This window comes from Chaetura pelagica, unplaced genomic scaffold (assembly GCF_000747805.2).
Source record: "Chaetura pelagica isolate M959 unplaced genomic scaffold, ChaPel_1.0 scaffold420, whole genome shotgun sequence".
Classification (NCBI taxonomy): Eukaryota; Metazoa; Chordata; class Aves; order Apodiformes; family Apodidae; genus Chaetura; species Chaetura pelagica.
Genome location: NW_009951919.1, coordinates 1,158,823 through 1,173,712, shown reverse-complemented (window position 1 = coordinate 1,173,712; position 14,890 = coordinate 1,158,823). Strand labels below are relative to the sequence as shown.

General features: G+C 42.1%; 1 protein-coding gene across 1 annotated transcript; it reads right to left on the bottom strand.

Annotated features, from left to right (window-relative positions):
• Positions 1–1,918: 1,918 nt before the first annotated feature.
• Positions 1,919–7,114, bottom strand: NME5 (NME/NM23 family member 5). The gene is made up of 5 exons (XM_009995638.1): positions 6,986–7,114; positions 4,872–5,077; positions 4,423–4,523; positions 3,265–3,383; positions 1,919–2,005 (listed from the first exon to the last, which is right to left on the bottom strand). The coding sequence occupies exons 1-5, from the start codon at positions 7,112–7,114 to the stop codon at positions 1,919–1,921; spliced, it is 642 nt and encodes a 213-aa protein (XP_009993940.1).
• Between the last annotated feature and the right edge of the window lie 7,776 nt (positions 7,115–14,890).

The window sequence follows — 14,890 nt, the reverse complement described above, 5'->3', positions numbered from 1 at the left end:
GCTCACATCCTACGTATTAATGCAGGTTCCTCAAGAACTCGGTTGTGAGATTTTCTGGATTGAAACTCATCCTGGGTGTGCAGATACAGCTAGTCAGGATGGCACCCAAGGGATGAAGGTACCTTCTCTCCCTCTACCTTTCCTTTAGAAGCATGGAGGTGAACACCAGTCAGCAACTGAAGGTGCTGAAGGAGGATAAATCCATGACAGACACACACTTGAATGATGGACGCTTTACATGGGGTTACAGAGGTAACCTCTGCAACATCAGCTGCCTTTGCCTTTTCTCCTGGTAAGGACTCACATACTCCCTGTGGAAGGTATGATCCTCTATAGGTACAATACAGCACAGGTCTGTCACAAAGGCAAAACTGAAAACTCCAGCAGTAACTTAAGATATTGTCAACCAGTATCATATCAAAACAAGCAAGCAAATGCCACAGTAACCAACAAAATACAGGAGAATGTTTTGTGAATTCACTGGATTTTATTTCAGCTGACAGGAAAACATGAAGCACAACTGTCCTGTAATTGGAGCAACCAGATATGTATGGGGACATTAATTACAGGCAAAATAAATTAGTTGCAAACAGATCTGTTTACTGTATTTCTAACCACCTCTCTTTTTTTTCTTCATATTGAGGGTTTCGGCTCCTTTTGTTGTTGTTTTTTGTTTTGTTTTTTTCTTCTGCTAAAATCCCCAGGATTCTCAGGTCTCAGTACTGTTTTCTAAATGTTTGTTCTCTGAGCTGGCAATAGTGGTTCATTCCACAGAGAATTATTTATCCACCAAGATAAACACTTAGCTTAAACAAGGCTTAATGTTAAAGACAAATTACTTATGTTTCTAGTAATTACCCAAGTTAGGGGAGCATGTTTTTTCATGAAACAAATTATGAAATTGCTTGTTTAGCATTAGTCAAGCATGTTAATATTCCAGAATTGTGAAAATGCCATTGCTTTCTCCATCCTAGCCAGTCAAACCATAACATACAAAGCTTGAAGTTAACAGTGCAAGTACAGCTCTTAAGTTAAAAAGCCCCCCCAAACCACAGACCAGCTACTTTAAAGAAGGTACTAGTGTGGGAATAACCCATGGCCTGTTGAGCAGCATAGCTACCTACCCATTCTCTTGAAATTCTTAAATAGAAGACATAAAAGTTCAAGGATAAACAACAATACAAGGAAAACAAGAGAAACCAGCTAAGAGCAGAACACAGAAAACACCCTTAAGGTGAGATGCTCTGATTTAAGAGCATCTTAAATCCACCTTCTTGTGATTTCTAATGGAAACTGAAAACTGATTTATAGTCACCGTGCCTTTCACCACGGGGATGGGAAAGGTACATTCAGTAGACCTTCAAATATGTCCTTCAAATTGCATTCTGACAAAATACATCAGGCTCATGTGACTCACCTTCAAGAGTGACCTGAGCTCAGTGATGTAATCAGCAATTGAAACTCTAAGGTTGGCAATATGTCTACAGTGATGGATACCTAAGTTATACCCAAGTACCTCCCTTCATAATGGAATTTGCGTCTGCTAAAGAAGTGCTGAACACAACCCTCTTTCACAAAGAACAGTATCTCACTGTATCTCACTTGGGAACCTGCACTGGTGTAAATACCTTTGTTCTCCACAGCCAGCCAAACCAAGATAAATGGAGAAAATAGAAGTTAAATCACACTTGTTGAAAATTTGTCTTTTTCTAAATGCCTAAGTACACCATAAATTAATCATGTGGTTCTACATTCACTTTGTCAATAGAAAAGCTACTAGAACATCCTAATGTATCAGGCACAGGTAGTTATGATGATAACATTTATTTCAGATATTGATCACATAGCCAAGAGATACACTGAAAATGAGAACAAGTATCTGTAACTTGGAATGCTTGGGATTGTTTCCACTCAGCTCTCACCCTTGATGCTTTCCCTCCACGACTGGATGTTGTAGCCTAGGTTTATTAGGATTGTGCTCAATCAGCCAGTCAGCCAGCCAGGTCTGTGGAAAACAAACATTTTCAGTTCACTGTTCTTCTCTGTGAAGTGTACAGGGGAATATTAAGAGCATAACTTGAAACCTGTGACACAGCCACTCTCCAACTGTGAAATTAAGACCTTCCAGAAAAAATGGAAACACAAATTACCTGTTTTTTTATATCTTCACAGCTTACACTGCTTTTGAACAATTCACACTGGCATTCAGAAGACAGTTTTTCCTGGCAATGACTGTCATGGTTTATGCATAAGAACATTTGAACCAGATTTTAAATAATCCAGTCAACTCTGTTCTGGAATGAAGCTGTAACAACATGCATGAAACTGCTATGAAATATTACTCTTAACAACACTTGCAGATACTTTATCTAGTAATATTCAATGAAATTGCCAGTCTTCTGCACTGAAATCACCAAAACTTATAACCAAAATATGATTACTTTTTGAAAGTCATAAGTTTTCCAGCAAATTGTACCTAGATAAGAATGTGGAAGGCTGGAATGTGAGCCTTAACATCACCTGCCAAGGTCTTGGCCTGGCCTTGGGCAAGTTAACCCTTTGCCTTAATTTCTCCACTTGTAAAAAGAAGTTTTTAACACATCCTTGCTTACTTCAAAAGGCTGTTGACAGTTTATGGAATGCTAAGTATAACAAACTTCATATCACACTGAGAAGTGACTATTCAAGATGGGTTACACTCAAACTAATAATTAATTTTCCTGGTGAACTGTGGAGCAACCCAAATAAACACTAATCAATGCTGTATAGTCAAAATAGCAGCTTATCCTAAAGAAGGATTGATAAGATTAATCTCAATAAACATAACAATGACAAAACATAGACAGTCTAAGAACTCAACAGAATTTTACTCAATTGTGTAACTATTAGAAGTGTAATTAACATCTCACTACCTATTGCAGGAGAGCTATTTCATCTCAAACTCACCTCAGAAACAGTAAATACAGTAAAAACCTATATTTGACAACATATGCTAGTACCCATTTACCTTTTCAGCCATCTGTAATAATTATGTGTTGGAGTTTTATAGAAGTCACCTAAAAACCCTCTCATTTCATCAAGGCCCCCATTTCACCTGTAAAAAAACCCAATCAGCATCTTAAAAGGCTCGTATTATTTGATTGGCTCATTAGCAGGGAACTACAACAACACAGCTCTTTAATTAAAAATAAGTAGCTTTCCAATACAGAGACTTTATTAATTAAAAGCAAATGTATCACAAAAATACTGCAACATTGGACATACCATTGGGTCTGCTGGCTTCTCCTTGCACAGGGCAGTGAGCCCAGCTAGTAATGTAGGCTTCACATAAAGGTTCAAGTAATCCCGAGCTCTTTGTCCAGTTGGAATTGGCTCCAAGATCACTGTGAAGAGTAACCAAAGCAGTTTGTAGAGTGATATAAAAGGGCAAACCTTTCCAAGGTTTTTTATAGATGAGCTGTTGTTTTCCTTAATAAGTTAATACATCATGTTTTTTATAGCTTCTCCCACAACAAACTGCAAAGAAACTACCTGAAGCCCTTTACAATATCCCTGAGGTCATCTTACTAATTACAGACAATTACAAAAGGGAAGGAAATGGCACCATCTGGGGAAAAGGTGCATCCTTGGAGATGCACTCAGGGCAGGAGAGAAACAATATATCTCGTGTTAAGTACTCTGTCCATGCAGCTTGAAGGTAGTTTCTGAAGACCCTAAGAATCCCACCTTAGGCCCAGCTTTGTCACTGGGACAAGGAGAAGAGACATGACTTACAACAGGTAAAGGTTGTAGGAAAGTGCAACACCTTTTATTAAACTGATGCACTTGACAAAAACAGAGCAGTTTTTCTAGCAGAGTTCCCTTTGCATCTTTCTGTCTAGGGGCAAAGCCATCTTTCAACTGTTACATTACAAATGAGATCACCTCCCAGCTTTTCCAGGGTCTATGGCCCATTTCTCTGGCACTTGACTTTGGAATTGCACTATCTGGAGAGCATCCAGCTGCTCTTGAACAGGAATTCTGAGTCTGAGCTCTAGGCTCAGACAGACAGGCTCTAAGTCTGAGCCCAAGAAGAGAGTCAGTGTTCTCAAGCCATCAGCAGACCTGGGTCTGACACTGCCAGAAAGGCATCCTGGACTGTAATAGCTTCCCATTTCCTCTAATTTATTACCTTTCCTTGCTGCAGCCTTTGAAAAGTAGGAGCAGTCCCTCTAACTATAATGTCTCTTCAGATACATGTAGGTGTGTGTCACTTGTAATAGGAAATATCAATTTATACATAAAGAAACATATTTTCATCTAGAGAACAAACCCAATGCCTTCTAAATCCAATTATATCTAGAACCTGGACAGAGACAAGTAGTAACTGGGAAGGACACTACCCTCCCAAAGACTGGTACTGTATTATTTGCACCATTTTACCTTCTGGAAACATGAATCGAATTTCTCTTTCTGCAGAGAAAATGTTGGGGCTGCCATGAAGTGCATTCCTCAGATCATCAGTCCCATAGATTGCTCGTAAGCTAAAAGACAAGAGAAAGAGCTGCTTGGTTGGCAACTGCAAATCCCTTCCAGGTCTCTACAGTCTGACATTGTACAAAAGCAATATATGTGGACTAATTAACACAGCACTGGCTTGATTTTGTTTTTAAACAATGTAAAGAGCTACCTAAAATTTATGTTCATGCACTCCATAAAATGGCTGAACTTTACATACTAAAAAACAAAAGGTGAAAAGGTGTATTACACAAAATTTAACACTCCAAATGTGTATCACTATTGTAAAAGGAAAAAAAAAAAAAAGAAAAAGGAGATAAATTCTGGTCTCAACGAAGAGAAAGACAAAATCCTAGTGACTTCACCAAGGTTACCTGTGAGGGTGAGTTCTCTGAGCTCTGAAGCTGTCTGATGGTCCAAGCAACTCCTTCCAGTATGAGACTGCACAATATCGGGCAAGAACCATGGCAACTGAAGGTCCAGAGCTCATATAGGCTATTAAATTAGGAAAAAACACTTTTCCATATTTGTCTGCATAAAAGTTGCTGCTTTGCTCTGGGCTTAATTGGAGCTTCCGTTTCTATAAAGTGTAAAAGAAAAAAAAATGAAAAAAAACTTGGCAAATTAATATTTCTGCCTCAGATGGGATCCAGCCCTCTGGTGCAGTCAGATCCTCAAGTGCAGGAAAACAGACACAGAGTAACTGTTCCAGACTAATCTGATTCCCCAGATCTGATCCTCTTTGAGATAGTGAGTAACAAAGAGCAAGAGTTTTCCAAGTTAATTAAGCAGACAAACAGGCCATTTGAGTAAGAGATTTTAGCCTACACAAATTACAGCACTTTAAAACTTCTGGATGACTTCAAGTGCAGTCAAGGCAAGAAGAAATGAAGACCGTTACAAGGGCAGGAGTTAATCACTCAGCTGCTCCAGCATAATTTTCTACTTTTAAACCATTTTCTCTTCAGCCCACACTGTTAATTATGCAATTGTTCTATTTTTCATTCAGTACTCATGCTTTATGATTCTCACAAGAGTTGCCTAACCTGCAGGTGCCCAGGATTAGGACAAATCTGGAAGGTTATCAGAAGGCACGGGGTAGTCATAGAGAAGAAAATCTGTGAAGGGCATTATTTGAGCCCAAACTCAAGTAATAGAGTACCACAAATTCAGACTCCTAATAACTTCAGCGCCAAAAGTCACTGGAGAGATCAGAAGGTGCTGTTAAACATCTTGTCTTTAATAAATAAATAAATTATAAAGATCTGATTGACCTCGTCTCCTGACACATCCCGTAGAAATCAAACAACCAGAAAGGTAAGGGAGGGAGAGAAGTAAAAAAAAAAAAAAAGAACAAATGTGGGAAAGGGGCGCTTAGGAGAACAACAAAAATGATTACAGTTTGAGAGGAGAAAATTTAAATCGTGAACGGGAGGATGAGGATGAAGGGGATGATGATGCTCAGGGGGATGATGCCCAGGGATGATGTTCAGGGGGATGATGCTCAGGGGGATGATGCCCAGGGATGATGCTCAGGGGGATGATGCCCAGGGATGATGTTCAGGGGGATGATGCTCAGGCCGCGCCCCCCGGCCCGCCGGGCGCGAGGCCGCAGCGCCCCCCAGTGGCCGCTCGGGGCGGAGGCGCCGCCGCCCTCCGGGACCCCGGGGCGGGGACTCCACCTTATCCCGGTCCTGCCAGAAATAACAGCTAAAAACCAGAGAAAAACCTCCTGCCCGGCACAGAGCAGCGCTGCTGGCCCCGTGCCGAAGAGCCTGACGCACCCCTCGCTTACAGCGCTCCTGCTTTCGTTCCCAGAGTCTGACCTTGCATCAAATGCTCTTACAGAACGAGTGTGTCAACAGCCCCAAAACTGACCATATATTTATAAGCTAACATCAATTTTTTGGTTTCTTAATCGCATTCTAGAGCCCTTCCCAGCAGCACAGGGTCTCAAGGCACCATGGCCACCACATCAGGTTCAAAACGTTAAAGGAAAAGCTTGTTAAGGTCCGTTTGGATGAACCATTTGTAATGCCTTTAAATACCCATAAAGCCCTTTTACATTAAAAACACTGGAAAGGAAAAATAGGTCAGACCACAACTGGCCAGCCAACTAATTACATTAATTCTCTACGCATCCACTTGGCAAACACCTGCTTTGTGAAACCCTCTATACCAGAAAAGATACACTCTCCAGAGAGTTACTTTGGAAAGTCCACGTATCTGCTACATATGTTTTCTAAATCCGAGTTTATTAACAAAGTCTGTGTTTTCCTGTAGAAAGCAGCATGGTTGGGTCTGTTCTGTTCCATCCCATGCACCAAGTGTAGCCCTGGCAGCAGTGTTGATGACATATGAAAAATGCAAAGTGATTTTTGGACACACTAGCTTTTAGTTTTAGTTATTGGTTTGACTGATGAAAGTTATTAAAAATATTGTTCTGACTTATAAAGCACACTGTTTTCTCTGGAAAACAGTCTGTTACCTGAAGGATCATGAATCCTGCTTGGAGAATGAGATTCTCTATTTCTTCTTCTTTGTCAACAGCATCTGGTTTGATGAGGGCCAGAGTTCTTTCCACGGGAATCTGAGGTTCAGGCATTAACAACCTCATCTGGTCTTCTGAATCAGAATCCATGTGTTCCTTTTGCACTGCAATGACATCAGTTCAGTGTATCTGGAGTCTGTCCACCACAGTCACCTGCGGTGACATTTATTCTGTGCTCTAGGAAAGAAGAGGGTCACCTCCACTTCACAACATCCACCTGAGGTTTTCTCTGGACTTGTTAGCATTCTAGCTTAACAGTCCCCTTTTTCAGTGCAGCAGCAGTTTGTGGAAAATAAGCCAAAAATTAAATTTTTGCTAATAATAAAATGTAAAGTCTTCTGTTTCTAGTGTTTCACTTATTAACTTTGACAATTTATGAGGAACAGAAGCATTATCATACACTTTGCTACATGCTCCCCACATTCCCACTTCCTATCTCCTCACACCAACCCTGTGTTCCACCAAGCCCAAACCCCAAATTCCCACACACAGATACTGTGGTGTGGGAGGAATGAGCTTTTCTGCACCTTTACCTTTGAGACTCCCCGCTCACTTTCAAATTGGGTTGAAGAGGCTGGGGCAGGGAGACAAGAGCTGAGCACAGCACGGCCGGGGCTGCCTTGGCGGGGCAAGCAGGCTGAAAACACTGTCCCCGCAAGGCTCGGAGCAGCCGGCCCAGGGCCCGACGGAGCTCCCAGGAACCGATGGAGCTCCCAGCAGCAGCTCCGAGCTCTCCCCACAGGGCCTGGCAGGCCCGGCCCGCGCTGCCCGGCCCCGGCGCCGTTGCCAGGCGACAGCGGAGCGGCCACAAGATGGCCCCGGCGGGCCGCGCTCCAAGATGGCGGCCGCGGGGCTGCGGGCGCGGAGCTGAGGGCAGAGCGGCCTGGGGACGGGCAGAGCGGCCCGACAGGAGAGGAAGGAAGGGATCCGAGAGGGAAGGATCAGAAACCTCGCTTCTCCCTCACCAGAAAAGCTCCCCATCGGTTTTTTTACCTCACCCTCGGGGGCTGCTGAGGGAGGCAGGATCTCGCAGGGAACGTTCGTAAAGCGAGGTGACGCCATGCGTTGCGAAAAAAAAAAAAAGAAAGAATAAGCACACAAGCCGCTCTTAAAAGTTACTTAAGTACCGGTACTTTTTGCGGGAGCGTGCACGAGGTTCCTGTGTTCCCCATCACCAGGGGCTGACAGCTCAGGGCCTCCTGCCCTGCCACGTGCACTGACCTGGCTCTGCTGCTCTCTAAGGCTGTTTTCCAGCATTTTTGATCGAATTACATTGTCTATCCGGTGCTTCTTCACTTTTATGACAAAAAAAAACCCAAAACATAAAAATGTAATGAGTAAGAAACAGTCACCGTTTTCCAAGTAAAATTATAATGAGACAAGCCCTAAACAGAGCTGGGGAAATGGCATTCCCTGGGGAAAAGGCATTCCCTGGGGAATTTTACCAGCTTTCCCCATTTTTGGCTCCCTGCACACTCTGGCGCTGCTCCTGCCCGCAGCTGTGACGGTTCCATCACACCCGGGTGTGACACGCGCTGTGCTGCCGTGAGGCTGGAGAAGCGTTGGGCGCTCCGGTATCTCCCCGCGTCCACCCTGTTTACCCCGGGCAGGGCGGCACGTGCTCCCCGGGGCTCCCGGGCTGAACCTGGGCCAGCTGGCCCGGCGCTGTCAGGCAGAGGCTGGCCAAGGGTGCGATAACCGGGGAGCTGGCTCTGCAGGCTCCTCGCGTCGGGGCCTCGGCCCTTCTTCTTCTTACCCATTTCTCAAAAACCGGGAGAGCTGAAGTGCTGCCAAGACCTCCGGCCTGCTGGCCAGTTCAGCTGGAACTGGCCGTGGCTTTCGAGTCCTTGAGGTGACAGTGACAGAGAGGACACACAGGTGTATAGGCTTCCGTTTTGTAATGAAATCAGACTGAAAGTAAATGCAAAGGGTAAGAGACAAAAACAACCCCATTTTCAGAGCTGTAGGTGCTAACACTGTGTACCCTGGTTACCAGAGGAAACAGCAAATTTACTGAAAAAACTGTTTTTAGCATAAGAAAAACCCACTTTGTCCTAACCTTTTTCATGAGTAATGTAAATAATATAAAAATAGAAATGAGAAACAAAATCATGCAATTATTTCCTTGCAGCCAGTTTGAAATAGGTTTAAAATTCAAGTTTTTAGACACACACTAATAAAGATTCCAAGTGTACAAGAGTAACTCAGATACAGACTTTCCTTCACTGATACAGGAATATTGCATTAGTTTCTGTAACAGAGACACCTAATCCAATATTTAATTTGAAGACATTGTAAACACTGCAACTACCCAGAGATCATGGATAAACATATTGGAAACAAACAAAAAAAGCTGATGGAAATTTTCAGCAGGTTTTTTTGGCTTTTTTTTGTCCAGAGTTAATTCAGCAAGAGTAGTTTCTTTTCAGAGTCAGTGAATACAAGTCTGACAGCCCTAGCTTAGATTGAGCAGTTCAAAGGCTTCCTCAGCCTGGATGAATACTTCAGAATCATTATTACAAAAGAAATACTGAATTTAATATCCATGTAAAATGCTGCTAATGTTGATCTCTTGCAATTTCTTTACTGTGTGCATTTTGTATTTCATCTAACCAAGTTAAAATAAATGTATCTTTCTGTGCATCCTAATATACTGCAGTTTTGCCAGGAGCAGAGTCTTGTGCGGTTCAGTCCCTGCCGTGGGCCCTCAGTCTGTGTCAGAATTTCTCCTCCCTGTTTCCAGAAGCATTTCTGGAGGGCGGAGATTGTCTAATTTTAGTACCTCGGAGAATCCTCTGCTCTCCAATGAGCAGGCAGCTGCATCTGGAGCTGCAGCCAATTACCCTGGGTTTCCTCCTGATACGCTTCCCACGATGGTTTAATAATGCAGACTTAAAAATTTAAAGCAGCCCTACACATTAAAAGAACATTATGTGTTCCTTAACAAAGGCACTCGAAGGTTTGTTCTAGATACTTGGATTCTCTAAATCTAACCTTACAAGCCTGTGTTGATATCATTGCTTTATGTATATTATTTCTAAAGTGCTTGAAACAAATACTTCTGATCATTAAAAGGCTAGTCTGAAGCATCTTCCCTTACTTCTGTAGGCCAAGAATGTGAAAATAAACAAAACCAGTAAAATTATAATTACAGTGTAATGAATGGTCACAGGTCTGAACATAGGTTACAGTGTAATGAATGGTCACAGGTCTGAACCCTTCTCTGGGCATAGCTTTGCTGCTGCACCTTATCTGTTAAGCAGTTTAACAAGCCTTAGTTGTCTCACTTATTTTTAGCTGTCATGGAATATAAAAAGACAGAAAGTTCATTGGTGCAGCTACATTTGTGTAATAAGATATAATTAACTTTTTAGGAAAAATATTATTTCAAAGCTTTGTACTCCAATACTGCAAGAGGTAAAGAAACTTTTGTCTTGTAGACAGTTAAAAAAGAAGAAACACACAATTATGAAAATAACCAAGAGAAGAAAAGCTAAAGAAGTAATACCAACTAGCTGCATTGATTAAAGATGAAGCTTGCACATCCTTCAGCTTCATTTGAACTTTGATGTTAAGCCCAGAAAAATTTATTTGTTTTAGTAGTAATTCACTAGCTATACATTTCCCACACATACAACATTCACCTACCACTGACTTTTCTTGCTTCTGCCTCTCATGGCATCCTGTCACACCTACCCACTGTACCAGCTTACCTCTAGCACTTGCTTCAGCCATGCTTGCTTTTGCAGTGTCTCTGACGGAAATCCTGTGATCAAGCTGACTTCCTCTCCTGCAAGCTGGTCTCTCCTGCATTTCAGCCTCCTTACAGCTAAACAATTCTATTTCTGCAGCTTATCTGCATGCAGGTAATCCTAGGTAGCTTTTCACTGCTGCTGACTAACCCTTGTCAAGCCTTCTTACTTTCCTCTACTTGCCATCTCACCGTTTTCTTTCATGACAAAATAATAAAAAATTTTCTCTTGGTACTTCCTCTTTCTTCAAGTCTCTAAGTGGCAATAACAAAAATCTTATCTACAAGTCTTCTGTAACTCCCATCACTTGCCCTATTAACTTCACCCTATTCCATTTCCTGGTCTTCCTCACACCCACTCTTTGATTTGTTCACAGCTTTCAGTCATCCAGCCTGCTCTGACCACACCAGCCCAGCACCCACGTAAACACTGTCTATTTACATTTTTAAAGAAACCTTTTCTAGAAGTGCCTCTTGTCATCTCTCTTTTCCAAGCCTTCCAATCACCTCTCTTGTCCAGTTCTACCCTAAATCCCCTTAAAACTTGGTTTTGCTTCTTCTTGCTAGCTGAAAGCCACTCAACCCAGCTTAAACCACACTCTTTTTTTGCATTTGTTCTCACCTGTTGCTTCTGCTCCAGTCACCGTTTCAATCTGTCTTGTCAGACTGTACCTTGTTTCTGTCCCTCTTCTGTAAGAGCAGTGGTGAGTGTTGTTCTGACTCTCCGCCCTTCTAGCTGAGAGCTCAGCAACCTCATGGACAAACAGAGATGTGGTTGCCCCTCGTTAACATCTCCTTTCAAACTTCAGGTGTCTCCAATGCAATTTAAGGTATTGGTAATGAGCATGTGTTAGACAACCCATTGATCTTTGTTATTATTGACACGTCTGGGAATCTTGCTCTAGCTCTCCTCATCTCAGTTCTTGTTGACACCCCTTTCTCTGACCTCAACAAATAACGCATGTGCTTCCATTCAGAAAGCTCTGCAACACCCTTTTCCCAGTTTTTTAGTTTAACTACGTTAGTTCTCCACATCCTTCCAGAGACTCTTCTCTATCACACACATAAACCCTTACTCCTCAATTCCAAGCCCACCCATACACTGACCTGGTCCTGCTCCTGTTTCCTGCCAGCAAGCACTTCTGAATTCCACTCCTGCACTTTCAAATCAAGACCTTCCAGCATCACCCCACGTTGCTGTTCAGGGTGAGCTCCTGTTGAACACCTGCAGAGACTGGCACTGGCAGTTAATTTTCTATAAAGCTCCTCCTCATCTGTACACAGACATTGTGTACAGGTACTGCAGAGAGATGTAAGGGTTTTACCTAACCTTTAGGAGCAGAAACACTCGCACACATCCGCTCTTTCATTGTTCTCCATAATGTTTAATACCATATTGGCTTGGATTAGCCCTGAGGCCATTAAGCTTAGAGATAAGTATTCAGTGTTATACTCCACAATGAATAAATTAATGTATTAATAAGCCACTAAAACCCTTTTATTTGGTAAATTACAAGAGGCAATCAGTTAAATAAGGCTTTTTTTAATGTTATATTGTTAATGCTTCCTTAAATGCATCTTCATCTTACATCAATGCAACATAAGGCATCCTTTTTGCCATCCTTATTTTCAGCACTTGTTTTCAGCCATACCATTCAAATTAATGGGATTACTTGCATAAACTTATTATTATTAAATATACTTATTTATACTGTGGATAAAGACTCAGACAGAAGCTCCTATAGCATGGCATTTTGGTTATAGTAGGCAGTCTGTGACCTGAGCTGCTTACAATCAATTTAGACAAGACAGACATGGGGTATGGGAAAGGGATAAATTACATCAACAGTTACAAGACAGTGAATTATATTTTGCTTCTCTTTTTTTTTTTTTTTTTTTTCCCAGGAGAGGAACTAGAAAACCAAGACAATGAAAATAATGAGGAATTAGAGAGGATAAAGAAAGCAAGGAGGCAATGAAGACGTGGTATGAGCAAGACAGCAAGCTTGAGAGAACATCAAAATCAGGCCCAAGATCAGAAAGTCCATAGGCAAGAAAAAATCAATTGAATTCCAGTTAACACCAGTGATATTCATAGTAATTACAGGATCAAAAATAAAAAGGCAGAATGATGTATTTTTTTCCTCAGCAGTAAAAATGTCATGTAAGGAGAATCACCACCCAAGAAGGTATGTCTGTCAGCTGACAGTGGCTTTGTTGTTCTTAATCACAACTCATACCCTTTTGGTACAGACCTGGCAAGTTTACAATCTAAACCAAAGCTGCCTAAAAAAAAATCAACAGAAATTCTCTTGCTGATTGTGGGGCAAGTTCCTCTGAGCCAGTATAAAGCAGGAGAAAGAGTATCTTATGAAAAAATTATTTGCTTCTAATGTTTTATTTAAAGTTCAGTACAATAAAAACAACACATTCTCATAAAGATGAGTGTCTTTATCAGATAACAGACACAGCCTGCCCTGTGGACATTATTGTAGTGTGCTGTTTAGGGACTCTTTGTACTGTCTTTACTAGACCTGACTTCATCTAACCATGTTTCACAAACTTTAGCCTGAAGAGCTGGTTGTAGAGCTTACCCATAGTTTGTGTCCTCCCCTGTCAGCAGACTAGGCTGAGATAAATATCTCCAAAGATAAAGTTCTGAGCTATTGTAGCTTGGGCTGAAAGTGGGGCAGAATACTTAAAAATTAATATCCTTTACAGATAGAGCACCTGGCTGACACAGCATACATACTACACTTGTGTATGCTTGAAATTACTCCTGTTGGGCACTTATTTTAAGGTTGCTTTAATACGTTCCCCCTTGTGAGCAGCAAAAATGTGTGTGTAAGATTTACAAAAGCCAATAGGCACTATGGGTGAGGGTTTAAAATCCAGAAGTAAGAAAATCAGTTGCAGTTCCAGCACGAAGCATGAGGCAGTCTTGCTGCAGGTGTGAGTGGGTATCAAAGCAGAAAGCTCAGCTTGGGCCAGTTCAAGTGATGCTTGGGCAGGTACCACCAGCACAAGAGTGACTCGAAACTCTTGCTGTGATGAGGGGCTGTTTTTCATATACTCTCCCAATACCAAGCCAAATTTCCTTTTTTCCCCTTTTCCCTGTAAGAGGTCTGGCTTGTAGCCTTAAGCTATGGAATGTTCTTATTTAACAACAACAAAAAAAGGTGGATCAGGCCCTTACCCTCAACACACCACGTTGATTTTATTCCATGGTCACCTTTAATGCTCTGCTTGTATTACTGCTACAGAGCTCACATAACTAAACCTACAACCCGTTTCAGCAAGCTCCTGCTTCAGAAAATAAATCCCATAGAGGATAAAATGTCTCCAAAAGCAGTTCACTAAAGGCCAACCTGGGTCCTAAAGCAGATTACTGAACAAGACGTATCATCACTATTTATTTTTATTTACATTTAGCCCTGTACACTCTTCCTGAATTGTGGTAACAAACGAAAACATGCAAGTTGAGCCAAAGGACATATTTGACAGAGGGTGTAACAAGCAATTAGTAATGTATGTCTTCATTACTACAGAAAGTTAGGTAATAATTACTTGTTGCCCACAAGGGCTTAGCTGTTGGTTTGGTTCTTTTTTGAGATGTGGAAGGAAGCTTTATCTGTCCATACAAAAGCCAAACTCTGTCCCTTTGACACAGACAAATGGGATAATGGGAATAGTGTGCTGTAAAAGGATTTGAAGTATGATTACAAGGAGCAGTTGCTTTCTGCACTTTTCACACAGGACTTCGTCAACAAGGTTGATGTATCCTTAGGCAAAAGGAATTAAGGCCTAGGCACATGCTCGTGGCTCCAGCTCCCGCAGTTATGTAATATCCAAATCTGTTTCCATGAAAAACAACAAATTCTGCCCCTCTCGGTTGCAAAACCAGCAGAGCTAGAAACATTAAGTCAACCTCTCGCACCGGAGTAACTGACTCAGTGTACATACCACACCTTAGGTGTAAGTAAACACCGCGCTCCAGTCACAGGCGCATTCTCAGAGCGTGTCGGTGCGGGCCCCGCGGGCTGGGCCCGCCGCGGCGGGCAGGGCGCAGGGCAGCGCGGGCTCCGACCGCC

Coding starts and splice junctions, on each gene's coding strand:
- NME5 (XM_009995638.1), bottom strand. CDS start 7,114: ATGAGGTTGTTAATGCCTGAACCTCAGATTCCCGTGGAAAGAACTCTG. Junction 5,078..6,985: donor CAGGATTCATGATCCTTCAG/GTAACAGACTGT, acceptor TACACTTTATAG/AAACGGAAGCTCCAATTAAG. Junction 4,524..4,871: donor CAGAGAACTCACCCTCACAG/GTAACCTTGGTG, acceptor CTTGTCTTTTAG/CTTACGAGCAATCTATGGGA.